At 34.9% G+C, this 18,885-nt stretch overlaps 1 protein-coding gene across 5 annotated transcripts in view; it reads right to left on the bottom strand.

Moving 5' to 3' along the window:
* LOC115232652 (SAM and SH3 domain-containing protein 1) overlaps positions 1-18,885 on the bottom strand; it is a 382,483-nt gene that overhangs the window by 227,828 nt on the left and 135,770 nt on the right. For all 5 annotated transcript variants that reach the window (XM_029802657.2, XM_029802662.2, XM_029802660.2 and 2 more), the window contains one exon: positions 7,026-7,166. In XM_029802657.2, the coding sequence (XP_029658517.1) occupies positions 7,026-7,166 (141 nt within the window). The remainder of the gene's footprint in view (positions 1-7,025; positions 7,167-18,885) is intronic.

Below are 18,885 nucleotides of genomic sequence, written 5' to 3'. Positions count from 1 at the left end.
GCAATAACAACAACATTTGCAGCAGCAACAACCACAGTAACAACAAACAACAACAACATTGAATAGATACTCTTTTGATTTCAACAATGAATATTCCATTTTATTCATCAACTGAACTACATACTTGTAGTATTAGAGTAAAAATGTTAGAGTCAGTGTGACATAGAGTATGACACAATGTGTGACAGTGTATGGCATAGTGTGTGACACAGTGCGTGACACAGTGTGTAACAAGACTTGATATTTGAGTTACTGATATTCCCTTTTATTGTAATGTATTTAAACACCTTGTATCTTTTATCTTTTCTACAACTTATTTCAGTCATTAGACTGCAGCCATGTTGGGGTGCGGCCTTGAAGGGTTTAATCAAACACGTCAACCCTAAGGCTTATTTCCAAGTCTACTACTTATTCTCATGGTCTCTTTTGTAGAACCGTTAAATTATGAGAACATAAACAGACCAGCACTGGTCTTCAACTGGTAGGAGAATAAGGTTAAACACACACACACACACACACACACCTCACACTCTTATGAAAGCACTCATTCTCTCATTCCATCCCATGACCCATTGCTTACGTCCTCTCTTATATTCACCTTGTTCCTTGAGAGTTTGCTCTAGCACACCATCACTATCTTCCTCTTATCTCCTCCAGCCATGTATCTCCTCTGTAGCAAGACACCTGCGCTTGTCCCTCTATCATACTTTAGCCTTTCAACACCTGGCATACAGCCACTGCCCCATCCACCTTCCTTTCTCAAATATTTCCTCATAATGGTTAAAGATTATACTTTTGTTTTTTTTTTTTTTTCTCTGTCTTGCAAGCCACATAGCAGCCTCACTAGGGTCATTGGCATGAAAAAAGCATCTGGCACACTTTTTAAAGTGGTTGGCATTAGGAAGGGCATCCAGCCATAGAAACCATGCCAAAGATGATGATGCTGGAGCTTGATGCAGCCCTGCAGCTTGCTGGCTCTTTGTCAAACAATCCTACCAAAAGCAGGCATTAAATGTCGACAATGATGATAATGATGATGATAATGATGATCTTCCACACAGTTCCATCAAATTCACTTATGAGGCATGGATCAGCATGGGGCTACAATAGAAGACACCAGCCCAAGGTACTGCACAGTGGGATTGAATACAAAACCATATGGTAGCAAAGTGAGTTTCTTAAAACCACACAGCCTTAATGTAATCATCAGGCTGGACCAAAATGACACAATAAATGGTGAAGTTTGATCTTTGAATTATAGGCTCAGTACATCTTGTATTATAGCATAAATAGCTAAGAATTCCACAGACACTTCTATCCTGAATTAATATAAAGGCTGGAGCTTTGAATTATAAGAACCATCCAACCACCCATCCAACAGGTTCCAAAACAGTTTCCATCTACCCAAAGTCACTCATAAGGCTTAAGTCAAACACTAACACTGTCACACATGAACACTGGTATTGTAGATCCAGCAGAGCTTAGCAGCTTCCATCCTCTCTAGCTTTCACATGTTTTCTACATTCAGGGCCCATGTCTCACTACCATGTAGCATTGCTGTTTGTATACAAGCATCATACAATCTTCCTTTCACTTGGAGAGCGAGACCTTTGGTTGCCAACAGAGGTAAAAGCTCTCTGAATTTTCTCCATCCTATTCTTATTCTAACAATTACACTTTATGCGCATCCTCTGCCAGAGCTAATTAGGTCCCCTAGGTAGCAGAAATTATCCACTACCTCTAAAGAGCCTTCAGAGCATTTGAGAGAATGCCTATGAAAATGTGGAAGAACACATTGGATAGTGTAATCTGAAAAGAGATGGGTGGAATGTCATTGATCACATGTCTGTTTAATCATGGCTAAACAACAACAATAACAACATTCCAGATATTTAAAAAATCAAAATATTTTGTTGCCATGGTGATATGGAGTTTGTGCAGGGCAGAAAATGAGATGCAGACCAGTTGGAAGGACTACCGTGTGCTGACAATTTCCTGTGTCACCTGTCAGCAGGAAATTATACAGATAAACGGAGATGTGTGAGTGTGAATTCGTGTGTGTGTGTGTGTGTGTGTGTGTGTGTGTGTGTGTGGTGTGTGTGTGTGTGGTGTGTGTGTGTGTGTGTGCATGTGTGTGGAGAGAGAGAGAGAGAGAGAAAGAGAGAGGAGCTAGTGCATAATGGACAAAGCTTTAGAAATGTATGATTTTGCTCACAACAACTGCAGCTGTAGCCAGCAACAGTGAAAATAACAACAATAACAACCACAGCAACAATGACAACTACAACAACAATAACAAAAGCAATAACAACTGCAGCAGCTAGACATAGCAACCAGATCTCCCTTAAATCATATCCTACCATCTCCAAAAAAAAAAATAAATAAAAAAAAAAAGGAAGGTTACATTAGACAATATAGGTTCTGGTATACAAACGAAACAGAATGGTTGGAGCTGGAATCCCTTCGGTCATAGTACTTGACACTAAGACTGATGAAGGATTAAACAACAACACTAGTGATACAGCTACAGATGTAAGAAATTTACAGACACCTCTAACATTAAAGCATAGTATATATTCTACTGATTGAAGTATAACATATCATTGATTTAGACTTGTGTATAACATAATACACCATTCACTTATATTACTGTTGCAACATACCACTCACCCATACATGATATATGTGTATACCATTCACCTATACTAGTGTATGGCTTATCACACCATTCACCTATACAAGTGTATGGCACAACAGACCATTCACCTATACTAATGTATGGCATAACATACCATTCAAGTATACGAGTGTATGTTATCAAATACCATTCACTTATATAGTGTATGTTATCAAGTATCATTCACCTACCTTACAAATTACCTGTGTTCATGCTAGGACACAGCCTGTACAAAAAATGGTTTCAAATTCTGGCACAAAGCCAGTAATTTCAGGGGAAGGGTTAAGTTGATTACATCGACCCCAGTATTCAAATGGTATTTATTTTATTGACCTCAAAAGAATGAAAGGTAAAGTCGACCTCAGTAGAATTTGAACTCAGAATGTAAAGACAAATGAAATGCCACTAAGCATTTTTCCCAGCATGCTAACAGTTCTGTCAGCTCACCACACTAACTATTGCACATATAATGATGTAGCATTTGTTTATGTTATGCCCACTACATGTCCCATCTACATTAGACACACACAGTGACATATCTTACCTAAGTTATACACTATGATACAGGTCCTGTCTAGGATATACGCACTTCGAAATATGTATCATCTGTTTTATACTCACTGATACATATCCTAACTATTTTATACACACTTTCCTCTCTATTTCATGCACTGCATGACACATGTTCTATCCGTGTTCTATGTTATACACACTTTCCTCTCTATTTCATGCACTGCATGACACATGTTCTATCCATGTTGTACACACTATGATACATGTAACACACTGTAACATGCCCTAGCTATTTTATATACTATATAACATGTGTTCTGTCTGTGTTAGACACACTATGATAATCCTATTTACATTATACACGTTGTAATATATATCTTAATTATTTTATGCATACTATATACACTATGATACACGTCCTATCTATGGTATACAACACTGACACATCTCCTTTCAACCATCACATGTTGTTTAAAAACTAAATTATAAAGCAAATTTCTTACATAATTAGAAAATAAAATCAATTTTGAAATTATCTAATATTAAAAAGACATTTCTGGAATGTAATGTTTTGCTTAGTTTAAAGATGAAGCTGATTATTTAGAAGCTATCAGCTTCTTTTATATGGCCTTCTGAGCATTGCAAGGAATTTATTTTACTGGTGCTCAGAATGCTGACTAACTACATTTGTGTGCATGCATGTACAATATAAAGATTCCAAATGTTTAGGTCACTATCAATTCCTCCTTTCAGTTATCTATCAAATGACAATATATCCAGTATTTTGTCAGTGTATCAAAATACAATTTTCTCTCTGGATGTATTTTTATTTTATGTTATCATCTTCTACATTATTAGCCTTGCAAGGTATGAGGTGATCATAACTACTACCGGTGCCATGAAAATAGCACCCTGCATACTCAGTAAAATGGTTGGCATTAGGAAAGGTATCCAGCCACAGAAATCATGCCAAAGAAGACATTTGTGCATAATGAAGTCCTCTAACTTATCAGACACCTATCAAACCGTCCAATTATTGGTTTCAAATTATCGCACAAGGCCAGAAATTTGAGGGGAGGGGTAAGTCGAATACATCGACCCCAGTGCTCAACTGGTACTTACTTTATCAATCCTAAAAGAATGAAAGGCAAATGAACCCTAACAGTATTCGAACTCAGAATGTAAAGTTGGAAGAAATATCGCTAAACATTCTGTCCAGCACAGTGAAGATTCAGCCAGCTCGCCACCTTAACCCTTTCAGTACCAAACTGGCTGAAACTGGCTCTGGCTCTGTAGTACAAATGTCTTGCTTTCATAAGTTTTGAATTAAAATCTTCAACCAAACCTTAGTCACAATTTATGTTCCTAACACTAGCTTAATTTTAAACTAAGTTATTTTACCAAATTCTGTGTTATATTTAGAGTTAATTGAAAGAAACCTAGAGCGTCGCAAAATAAATATGGTAATGAAAAGGTTAACCTATCCAATTATTGCCAGCATGGAAGCTAGACATTAAATGATGATGATTATGGTATGTATGAGTGAGTGTGTGTTTAGAAACTATAAAAACAAAATATAAAAGTGTGAGAGAAAAGAGCAGGAGCGAGTGTGAGGTGTGACTGGAAGCTGAGTGTGAAAGATGTAACTAGAGAGAAGAGAGAAAGAAGGAGAGAAGAGAGAAAGGAGAGAGAGAGTGTGTGAGAGTAATTTTATATAATGTATTGTTGAAACAAAAAGTTCATCAGTAGTTATAGATTTCCAACTGGTCCATTATATTTACAGTGGTGAGAGTAACAAAAGGGTGTTTGTATAACTGGAAAACTCAATACCACAAGGTATTTTTGCCCAAGTGCACTGATTTGTCAGGATTTTTTTTTTTTTTTTTCAGTATTTAACTTATGTGTACATCTTTCAAAGATTTGCATCAACGAAAGATATACATATGTGTACACAAACATATACATTTATGTTTGTGTGAACATATATGCATAGATGGATGTACGTAGGTATGTTTGCATGTATAATATGCCACCCCTTTACATAGTTTCAGCCATCTTGAGGCTATGGGAGACCAATGTGGTTGCAAAACAAACTTCTAAACCATAAAGCCATACCTGGTTAATAGCACATCATATACTGACCTGGAGATGCAGAGAGAGAGAGAGAGAGAAAGTGAGGGAGAGAGAGACAGACGGACAGACAGACAATGATTTGTTTTAGAAAGTAATCCAAAATGGAAATTTTTCAAGAAAAATCAATATATTCATTCATTCATTTATGTCTGTCTCCCAACCAGATGCCTTCCCTGTCGCCAACCTTTACTTGTTTTTCAAGTAACAGAGATTTCATTCCACCAATATTCAAAAGCACAGAGCTACTGGACAATTTGCTGAGAAGGAAATGGCAAAAAATGTCACCAATTTTTCAGAGAATGCACACTTTCACATAGATACACACATAAATATACATACAGACATACATATTTTTATACATACACACACACACACACACATTTACATACAAGATGGGATTCATATAAGATTCGTACACAGGGTATGGATTGCCTCTAGGTCAATTCTAGAAAACTTAGTTGATAATTTAACATATCTGATATAATACTTATTTTTATATATTAAAATTCTAGAATAGGAGCAAGTAGCCCAAAATATTAAAAAAACAAATTAGTAACACATAATTCTGCAAAGTGGCATAATTGGCAACTTCTAGCCTAATCTGATAACTTTGCATTACAAAAAGAAAGAGACAAGGATATATGTACTGAGCAATGGCACACTGTATCACAGGATCAAATAGAAAGAACACACATATTACATGAACCATCAGCAAGAGAAGAAAGCACAATTTGATCGTTTGTTTGCTGTAACTTGTGTTTTTATGCTATGTTACAGTTATAACCACATTTTAATGTGCATATGTATATATGTGTGTATGTGTGTGTGTGTGTGTGTGTGTGTGTATCTATGTATATATATATATATATATATATATTATATATATATAGTGTAAGATAAAGGAAATATAATATTGGTCCATTATTGAATTATTGACTGAGGTCATGTTTGACCCATATGTGTTCATGTGTGCGTATGTGTGTGCATGTACATGTATCTATGTGGTGAGTTTCACAAGAAAAATGTACAAATCCCAAATGAACTAAAACATTCAATCCAGAAATAAACACATGAATGGACAGATTGCTTAATTCTCAGAAAATTCTAGAGAAAAAAAAAACATAAAAAGGCAGAGGGAAGGGGGCAAAGAAAGGGGTTGAAACAAACAGACAAACAGACAGACATGTGAAAATATAGGGGGAAAAATATAAACAAATAGATATACAGATAGAGAGACAGACAGAAGATAAAGAAATAGAGACACAGACATACATACACAGATAGACAGTTAGACAGACAGACAGAAGATAAAGAGATAGAGACACAGACATACATACACAGATAGACAGTTAGACAGACAGACAGAAGATAAAGAGATAGAGACACAGACATACATACACAGATAGACAGTTAGACAGACAATCAGACAGACTGAAAGACAGACATGAAAATATAGAAATATAGATGGATAGATAGAGAGACAGAGAAAAGATAAAAGAGATAGATATACATCAGACACAGATAGAAACATAGACAAATAGACAGACAGATAGATAGAACTCAGCCAGAAAGATGGATACATAACAGGATGGGAGGGAGTAACAAATATTTACATATATAACAGAGAGAGAGAGTAACAATAAGACTCACACACATGTATATATATAAGAAAAACATGAAGAGATAGCTTTTAGTTACTTACCGATAAACTATCAGAATCTTTGGTAATTTTCCACCAGCGTAATTCGTCGAGTCGGTCAAAGACATCCTCAACATGAGTGTTCAATTCCCCGGCGTATTTAACAGCTAAGGCCATAAGACTACTCCGTGTACATGACTGGTCCTGCAGATAGACAAAACAACGATTATAAGCACTCAGAAACACATATTGGTTTGGCAAAGTGGTGGGAGATAAAATGTACACATGAGATTGTATTAATCAGTGGAGGGTTTAATAAATCATCGTTATTATTTAAAGTCCATTTTCAATGTTGGCATGGGCTGGATGGTTCAACAGGAGCTTATGAGCCAAAGGACAGAACCAAGCTCCATTAGCTGCTTTAGCATGGTTTCTATGGCCGGATGCCCTTCCAAATGCCATTCACTTTACAGAGTGTACTGGGTGCATTTTACATGGCTTGGCACAAGTAAGGTTGCCAACTAACTCGCAAGACAAAACTCCTTAATTGAAGAGGGGAGAACAGCATTGAAGATATCAGGAAATGTAGTCTCAGTAGCAGCTGGTATTGAATCAACTGCTTTGTAGTGTACAACTAAAAGAAGTGGTGGAGGAGGGAGGGCTTGGGTAAACTAAGGAGTCTCTATGTAGTCATTCAATCTGCTTGATCAAACTGTCAAACAACCCTCAATTCAAACCAATTTATGTAATGATTTCAAATTTTGGAACAAGTCCAGCGAATTTTAAGGGAGGTGGGGTAAATTGTTTACACTGACCCTTGTTTTACATTGGTACTTCTTTTAACAACTATGAAAGGATTATAGACAAAGTCAACCTTGACGGAATATGAACCTAGAACGTAAGGCAGGAAGAAATGCTACAAAGCATTTTGTCAGTTCGTTGCCTTAAACCAAACTATGCAATGAAATGGAAGATACAATGAACAATGTAGTCATATGTCTGTATAAAAGACAGGATGGTCATAACTGGAATATCTTTGATGACAGGCCTGTTAAATCAATTTCAGCCTGGAACTAAATAACAACTAGGATTTTAATTCTCCAAACTGTAGACTTTCAACAGTCATAGAATGTAAGATATCACATATGAGTGTGACATCAGTAATTATTCTAATTTGTTAATTACCTTTCAGCAATTACATACCCTGCTGTCTAATAAACATGTCATTAACTATACAACGAGGGGAATATTTAGGGTGTTTAGGTGTTTAATGGAACAGGGTTTTAATAGCAGCATGTGTGAGCTTGTGCACCACAGTAGGGTGTATAGTTGCAGATTTTAAAGATATCAATAGAAAAAGAAGTGGTGTGTGTATGATGTTTACTTTGTTTGAATAATTATATTACTGTAATCACACTAACATATTGCATTAATTAATGTCAATTAAATCTATGTTTAATAACTGATATGTATTAATTGTTATAACTGTTTTTATTTTGCTGGCACAACATTCAATGTACCCCACTGGTATAATGATATAATCACATTATCGTTGTCGCTGTTATCATCTTGTACCCATTAGTTCCTATTAAAATGGCTATCTTCCTAAATGTCTGAATCCTGCACCAAAATTGCAAAAACAAAGTCCTTCATCTAATCACTTCCTCCCTGGTCCCTATACTGTGTCGCAGTTATAATTAGATTCCATTGCAACTTCATCCCAACACCCCTATGTTGTGGTCTCAATTACAGAGCCCTTCAATCATCACATCATCACAAGAAATGCACTTTATCTTCCACCATCACCACATGGAAGTTTTCCACTTAGCATCTCTCATCCATCCACATTTACACTAGATACATCATCACAGTAATTTTCTCTCCCCCACAAAGGAAAAAAAAAAGATCAAATAAATTTACACGGCCTCTCTTCATCAGTGGTTTAAATAGCCCAATCGCAACCTCTTTCTCTACACTCTTCGAGTCTGTCTTTCTCATGCTAACATAACATATCCAAAATGACAATAAACCCGAGCTAAACTAAATAAAATTTGATTTGAAAATAGTTATCAAGGCTGAGAAACAGTGTTGAATATGAGGCCATATTTGAAAAGAACAATAAGATAGAGAGCGAGAAAATATTGAAATTTTTGCTATTTACGTGTCTAAAGTAACACTTAAAATTTTATCCAGCAAAAGATCACAAAAGAAAAACCATTTGTGTTGTTATGGTTACACGTTTTTTATTTGTGCTTTTCATTTATTACTTAGTTATATTTTGCATAATGAGGCATCACCAATGTGATTTCACAACATATTAAGTCAATCAATGGAAAACCTAATAAAATCGATATGAAGCATAATTAAGTTAATTAAGTCACAACAGGCATGGCTTCTATTGTAAAAATTATAACACTAATGGTATTTCATACATAAAATTACACTAATGGTCTTTCATACATAATATTACACCAATCCTAATTTTAAAACCGAACAAAAACGTTATTATTTTACACACGTAAACAGCAGAAAAAATAAATGTACAAACATTTATTTTCTAAAATTGAAAAGATGATTTTAAAAATTCATTTCTTACACATATAAGTTAAAGTGTGAATCTGTGAAATTCATGCCTTTCTAACCATAAGGTTTGCATAATCAGGCATGAAAACTTCTTGTGGTTAGTTACAGAGTTGTAACTGAGATGATGAGAGGTTCATACATTCTAATAAAAAATTTATTAATGAGACTTAAAGAATATCTGAGACAAAACCCAAAACCAAAACTACACTGAATCCAACAACTGAGGAGTAAAGAGACCCTAGTATATCACAGAGTATTTATCATTGACCATGACATATCAAAGTGACTTGTGAAAGTGTAGTACAATGGTTTTGCTATGGAATGGTGAAACTATTTTTTCCTTTTCTGAAAAAAGCAATGTTTTGAACTTATGAAACTTTTACATAATAGCAACAATATATATACTATAATAATAATCAAAGCGTATAGTATTATATATCCATTACGGTCAAAATTACCAATTGGTTTCACACTAGAGATTCAATGGAGTGTTAGGTAACAATCTGATTTATGCAACCCTGTGCTCTTCAGAGGTAGCCATTATGGAATGAAATATGGCAGCTGCTCTCTATTGTTGATGTGTGTGTGTGTAAAATATATGTGTGCATATATATATATATATATATATATATATATATATATTATATATATATATATACATGTATGTTTTTTAACACATTTTAGCATTAAACTGAAGAATTACTGAATAAATTTTTGTGGAATACTCATTTATTATACTTTAACAAGAAGAATAGTGACAATGACTTCAGTGTTTCCAACTGTACTCTACACTTACATACTGAGTTTTGTAATTTATTGCTTTTCAGTAAATCAACAGAGATGGATGGATGCATGGATGGAGGGATGGAAGTCAATTTGTCAGTGATGGTTATGATCGGCCAACTGGTAGACAGTCATCAAGCATATATGTATGCATATAATCCCTCAAGGCTTTAAAGGACAATTATTGACCCATAGTTTCATGGGTTTAACTGGATTAGGGTTAAATTTCCCATGGGATCTTGAGTCAAATCCTGTGTTAATCAAGTGAACTGGTGTCATAAAGAACAATGAGTTCAACCCAAGAAACACAATGAAATCTCAGCAGTAGATTTGAACCTGCGATCTACAATTTGAAAATCTAACATCCAAGCAATTCAATAGTCCCATCTCTACATGCAGAAGCTACATACATCATCCCTTGCTGAACAGAGAAATAGTTTTCTGTAGAGTGTTAGTGTTATGCAGAAGGGGCTGTGGGAAGTCAATGCAGAAGAATATAAGCAGCTCTTGGAGAGTCAAAAACAATGACAAGAACAACAGCAACAACAACTTGGCACTGGCTCTAATTAAATATCCAAGTCTGCTTAATGTAGTTTCGGAAATGTTAAGAGAATAAAAGGCAATGCCTACATCTATCTACAAGTGGATCTCATTTTACAAAAGAACACAAAAAGGGAGAGAATGAGTGGGAGGGGAGAGAGAGAAAAAAGTCATGTTGATGAAGATAGGGAAAGAATGTACATTGAAGAGGGAGACACAGAAATAGTAGCCGTACAACCAGGAAAGTGTTAATGAAGAGAAACAGGCAAACACTGCAATGATCTTATAATTTACAACATAAATTTATTGAAAGAAAAATAATTAAACTTTAATGGTAGTTAAGCAAAACAACTTGCTTCTGTGTTTATCTACACAAATTCAACCATAACATTTTTTCTTCAAAGTGAAAGTCCATGTATATGCATTTAACTTAATGTTGTTCTGTTTGCTGCTGTTGTAGTCGTTGTGGTTGTTGTTAGCAATAGTGTTATGGCTGCTGTTGTTATTTTTTGTTAGATATATTTGGTTATTATTTTCAGCTCCCTAAAGGCCACATTATGAATCCCCAGCAATCAGTTAATGGATTACAGTAAAGTTTGTGATAATGAGAATTCCATACATAATTGATTACACAGATTCTGGTTAGGAGCACTCCACACCCAACCCTTACATTCACACACATACTTACTTCATATAACACACATATATGTGTATATATATATATATATATATACACACACACACACACACACATATATATATATATATATATATATATATATATATATATACACATACATACATATATACATACATATATGCATATATATACATACATGAATATATGTATACATACATATATATATATATATATATGTATGTATGTATATATGTACACATGTATGTATGTGTGAGTGTGGAAGGGAGAGAGAAGGAGACAGAGAGATGCATATACATATTTACACATACCTACATATAGCTATGCATATATTTTGATAGCTACAGACATACACATGCACTCAATGTGCAGATAACATGCATATGTCTAAATATGTGTGTGTGTATACATTTATATATATATATATGTGCACATACATAAAAGCATACACATGTATATAAAAACATATGCACACTCACAAGTATACATATACAGTATAAACACACACATACATATAAATACATATGAAGATGATACATGCATTAACATAGACTTATAACAAGTTTATCATATATGATATATAGCTATACGCACACAGATTCATGATACAAGGAAAGATACATACACACATACAGAGGTGCGTGCGTGTGTGTGTGTGTGTATGTGTGCATAAACATATATAAAGAACACAATATATATATATATATATATATATATATATATATGTATATATATATATGTGTGTATATATATATATGTATATATATATCAGATATCGTTATCTCTTCCTCTCTCCCTGGTTACGCCCTCTCTGTTCCTTACTACCTCCACTCTCCACTTCCCCTCTCCCCTTACTATCAATATTGTTCCTTGTTTGGGTTTGTTAAACAATGATTGGAAGTCAGTCACAGTATGATGATATACGGTGTGATGCTGATGCCGGTGATAGTAATCGTAGTTTGAAATACAAGTAATATACAAATATGTGTGTGCATGCTTATAAACACACACATACACACACACACGTATATAATGTGTTTAAGTAAGCCTAATTATTTCCTCATATCTAATAATAATGTGTGGTTAACATTGGTGAAGCTGATATACATATATATATATATATATATATATATATATATATATATATATATATTATATATATATATATTAGGAAGGGGAGAGGATAAGGAAGTGCAACTAACCCCACTACGAGAGAGTACAGCATGTGGTTTTTCAGTTTTATCATATCGTGCATTGTAACCTTCAGGAGGTAAACAACAGGCACTATTGCGGTTGCACGAAAACAAAGCTGTAAAGAAATTAATAGCAACACCAGACTCACACACACACACACACACACACACACACAAATGTAAAAATTGTTATGTATTGAGTTTTTTTTTTTCTCTTTCTTTGAGGTAGTGATAGCTGGTACACTCTGAAATTGTGATAAATATTCCATATTTTCTTTATGGTGTGTATTTGATGCTGCTCTTCCTGTTTGTTTAACTCACATACTACTGACTTGGGGTTGAGTTGTTGCACGCAATCTCTGCGATCAAATATCTCACTTACATGAACTAAAATTGTACCAATGTATGTATATGTATATATATATATATATATATGTATATGTAAAAAAATACAAACTGGGACAAGAACGCAAAACATTTAGAAGACGATACAAAAAACACGGGCGGGACATTCGAAGCCTTCAATCTTCAGTCAAGAACCAGATCATCCTCGCAATTTCGGCTGATTAATCTTATATATATATACACACACACACACACACTGTGTGGGGTAAGAAGTTTTCTTTTTAGCCACATGGTTCTGGATTCAGTCTCACTGCGTGGCACCTTAGGCAAATGTTTTCTCCTAGAGCCTTTCCGTCCACCAAATCCACTCACAAGGCTTTGGTCGGCCCAAGTCTATAGTAGAAGACACTTGCCCAAGGTGCCATGAAGTGAGACTGAACCCAGAACCATGTGGTTGGGAAGCAAGTTTCTTACCACACAGCCACATCATCATCATCATTTAATGTATACACACACACACACACACACACACACACAGATATACTATATCATCATTATCATCACCATCTTCATGGGACTGGCATCTGCAGTTAATTCCAAACATTCTGGCACTCTGGTAGTCAGTAATTGCTACTGAGAGCTGTCCTCCACCAAATGCAGAAGGACCACAGTGTTGAGATCTGCCCAGTCTTTGATGTTATTGGTCCAGGACTTCTTTATCTGCTTCTCCTTTGTCATCCTTCAACTGTACTAGGAAAAATGTTTTGGACAAAGTTGCAAAGGATTACCTGGCCATGCCCAGCAAGTTTTCAGTTTTTCACAGTACCAAAGCAAAGTTGCTAGTTGTCTGGTACTCTATGGATGACATTCATTGCAGCCTTATAAAGATCAAATGTTTAGATTCTTTTTTTCCATGTAAGCTGTGTGAATATCCAGCTTTTATATCAGTACATAAAGATGGAGATTGCTACAGACTTGTACAGTTTGAGCTTCATGAGAAAACTGATGGAAATGCTTATCCATGTGGTGTTAAGCTTCTTCACGACAGTTAAGGCCAGGGCAAATTTTGATTTTATCAATTAATAAATGATAAAAGAACAGGAGAAGCATAATCACTTTTCAATTGCTTCATACATGTTGTACGTTTCATTTAAATGGCTTAAGGAAGTTAACAGATGTCACGCAAGCACTCAGCTCTGAACCCAAGCTTCTTATAGCAGAAACGACTGTAAGCTAATGAAAGTAATTATGTAACTTTTGTTCTTTGTCGTTCATAATGTGTTTTGTGTGTGTGTGTGTGTGTGTATATTATATACATATGTCCAACACATGTCAGCATTGGAAGATGGAAGTTAAATGATGATGATGATGATGATGTGTGTTTAATTAATACATATTTAGTTTGCTGTGGTAAACAGAACAAAATGCTGAAAGAAGACTAATACATTTAGTAAAGAATTTTTTTTCCCATTTGAAGTTGAAGTTGCTTTATAACTCAGAGTGTCTCACTATGTATAATACTTCAAGCTGTCTAATGATGAATTAGTTTCCAATTATGTTTATCTGACATAATTTTACACACACACACACACATACACACACACACACATATATACATACATTGAAAGAAATCGAGTGTGGTAGGAGCAGGGGCGAGGAGGAGGAGGATGAGGAGGGTAGTACAACAGAATGAAATTTGCATGAATTGAGAAGTCAGTGAGAACAATCTGTCAAAATACATATTGTTTAGAAGAATTGGTGTCATGGCTAAAGTTGACCTTAAACTAGAGGAGGGAGGACAAGTTGACCCTTAATAATCAACATTAGTAAACCGTTGACAGAGCAGATTGAGAAGAGGTAATTCCAAAGACTAGAATGTATCTCTCCAACTACAATCACTCCCACCACCACCGCCACCCTTCGCTGTGGGGAAGGGTAATGGCGGTGGTGGTGTCAGGGTGGCAGCAGGATGCAGCAGACACTGTGCTATTGTGGTGCTGCTTTCCCTACCAGAATGGATCAATACACACACACACACACACATCCTCAAACACAATCAGAATCAATCAATAGTGGTGTTCACCTCCAGCAGCACCATTACCAGAATCTCTCTCCTCTCTCTCTCTCTCTCTCTCTCGCACTCTACTTCTTTTAACCCCTCTCCACTTCGGTATAGAGGAGAGAACCTTCCCCTTTTCCATCACTACTATACAGTAGGTCACAACCACCCTTCCATCACTGCTATGCAGGAGAACACTATTTTTGTTGACTGTCTTGCTACCAGACTTTTGTGTGCTGTCTACATCAGACATGTGGTGATAGCCACAAGGATCGCTTATATCATTGCACAAACATTGCTCTCTCTCTCTCTCTCTCTCTCTACATACATACATACATACATATATATATACACACATTGTACACATGTTGACCAACATACATGACACTAGCCAGCCATGAGGTTGACCCCTTACATCATGACAGAAAAACAACAAAAATATAAAACTAAGGCAAGTAACAGAATATATGTAATTAGATAAAGGTTGTGATGAGAGTTGTCATAAGAGGTTACTTTCCTTAATTAGGTCACTGAGAGACAATTACAACCAGCTTGGTACTGACATGTCATAGTGTCCTTATTGTTATGTCTTTCACTGTCACCACATCTCAGTATTGTCCAAAGGGAAGGTCCTTGTGCTTTAGAATATGATACAACATACATCTGTTAAAATCCCAAGACAGACCAGAATGCATATGACTATAATCAGAATGTATATGACTATAATCAGAGATGTTCCAGCCATGACCACCTCATCTTTGTTTTTATATAAAAGATTACATAAACCAGTTTTTCTTTTTTTGAGAAGAATGGCTGCAGGCACTCTCATTATTAAGAACTTCTCTTTGAAATTGCATGATCTTAAGTTTTAATCTCACTGTACAACATCTTAAACAAGTGTCTTCTCCCATATTCTTAGATCAGGCAAAGCCTTAAGAATGATTTTTTGCCTACATCAGATGTGGAGTGATAGCTACAAGGATGGTATATATCATTTATTAAGTAATCATTGTTCTCTTTCCTGTTAGTCAAGCTTCAATGTTAGGCTATATAAGTATATATATATATATATATATATATATATATATATATATATATATATATACCTCACCAATGTAATTACACATATGCTGTTGGTGATTTCTTTCTCTTCGGACTTTTCCTTTTCTCATTTCCAATGAAGAGTTATGCTCGAAACGTCAAACTCTCTCTTTTTACCAAACTTCAAGCTAATACATTTCTTGGTGTCCGTTAATTTTACTTATTTATTTGAATTGGTTGTTCTTTGAATTAACCATACATATATATATATATATATATATGCAAGGACATGGTAAATGTAAAGTATTAGCAGACACTCAAGGAAAGAAAGAAAAGTGGTTTTATGTTTCAAGCAAAGCTCTTCTTCAGAAACAGGAGAGAGAGGAAAGTCCAATAGAAAAGGAAAATGGAAGAAAAAACATCGCCAACAATTCATATGTGGTTATTTATATATATATATACACATATATATATATATATATATATATATATATATATATATATATGTACATAGACACATACATATATATATACATATACACATATATGTATATATACATATACATATATACATATACATGTACATACACACACATGTGTGTGTGTGTATATATATATATGTATGATTTTTGTAGAAAACCATTGGCAGGTGTCATTTTTTAGAATTAAAAAGACAGTAGAAAAGCTATGCGACATTATCTGGGAGCAGAAAATACAAATAATTCCATTGTTGTGAGACTGTTGCTAAACACCAACATAACTTGGACACATTGTAGGACTGTTCCTATACATTAGGCCTATAAATCAAGCCCTTTGGATTACCAAAAGCTTCTTGATATTGAATGAATATTGCAACAGAGAGAATATGGCCGTATTTGCAGAGTGCTTTGACATAGACTCACATGACATTGGAGCTGTCTGAGACCTTTGACATGCCTCATAGATCACATGACACAAGAGCTGTTGGAAAGCTTTGATTTGTCTCAGGAGTCACATGACAAGAGTTGAACTTTAAATGAGTGTAAGTATAAATGATGAAAGAATGAGTGAGAAGGGCTAAGTATCCTGAAAACCATCAGTTATGACGTGAACACTAACAAGAACATCTGTGATTATTATAATTCATTGAGGAAACCAAACTATTGTCCAAGACATTCTAACTATGACGATCACATCTTACTTCCATGTGTAGTGTATTTATGACTACATTATTCAATATAGCTTTCTGTGTTTCAAGATGACAAACAAGCTGTGATCTTTGACTTGGCAGCTATTTCTAGCAGGCCAAACAGCAACGTAAAGGCTATTTTCTAGTCCAGCTGCATTCTGGTAATTATTGGCACTAGGTACAACACTGACATTAACCTCAAAGCAATTGTGCCATATATGTTATGTTAATATCCAGTCCAATGCAGCATGTGAAACAGATGTTAAATGACGATGATGACAATGTGACTGTGTGGTAAGTAGTTTGCTTACCAACCACATGGTTCCAGGTTCAGTCCCACTTCATGGCACCTTGGGCAAATGCCTTCTACTATAGCCCCAGGCCAACCAAAGCCTTGTGAGTGGATTTGGTAGACAGAAATTGAAGGAAGCCAGTTGTACACACACACACACACATATGTATGTGTGGGTGGGTGGCTTGACAACTGATGCTGGTGTGTTTACGTCCCTGTAACTTAGCAGTTCAGCAAAAAAGACCAATAGAATAAGTACTAGGCTTCCAAAGAATAAGTCCTGGAGTCGATTCGTTCAATTAAAGGCAGTCAAATGACTGAAACAAGTAAAAGGAATAAAAATATATATATATATATATATATATATATATATATGTATATATATATGTATGTATGTATATGTATATATATATATATATATATATATATATATATACATGCATACAAATATATATTGGTTTCAAATTTTGGTACAAGACCAACAATTTCAGGGGAAGGGTAAGTTGATTACATTGACCCCAGTGTTAAACTGATACTTATTTTATTTATTGACCACAGAGGGTAGTGGTGAGGGTGTATGTGTGGATGGATGGATGGAATAGCAGACATGAAAGAGTAGAAAACAATGGAATAATAAGTTTGGTCAGGGAGGGGAGGTAGGTATGGATAGCAGAAATTTGAAGTCAGATAAAGACAGATGAAATGAAGGTGCCATGAAGTGGTGCTAAACATTTTGCCCTGTGCACTAACAATTCTTCCAGCTTGCCACCTTTATATACATATATATATATATATATATATATATGTATACATACACACACTCACTCTGCTGTGATGATTTTAAAATACAACACTTAAAAACCTAACAGTATATATTTTTTTTAGCCTGCTGAAGAGATTTTGCCTAATATAAATGATTTTAGTAATTACTATTTAATCTATTAGGTTTAACTGAAACAGCTGTAAGAGACCATGTTTGATTTTTGCAGATAATAATAATGTTTTATTAAATGTTATATCTCTATTTTCTTACTTCCTTTTGAATGATTATAAACCATGATCTATAATATATATATATATCATATATATATTTGCATTCTTAGTGTACACAGATCAGTATGAAACTCAAGTCACAAGGAAAATAATTCAGTTAAATAAACAATGTATGCAATACATATGCATTAAGTACTCCACACTTTCACTTTCATATACAAACAGCAATATTTTAATGTGTGTGTGTGTGTGTGTGTGTGTGTGTGGT

This window comes from Octopus sinensis, linkage group LG2 (assembly GCF_006345805.1).
Source record: "Octopus sinensis linkage group LG2, ASM634580v1, whole genome shotgun sequence".
In the NCBI taxonomy this organism is placed as follows: domain Eukaryota; kingdom Metazoa; phylum Mollusca; class Cephalopoda; order Octopoda; family Octopodidae; genus Octopus; species Octopus sinensis.
The sequence above is the reverse complement of the archived record's forward strand: the minus strand, read 5'-3'. Positions and strand labels throughout refer to the sequence as shown.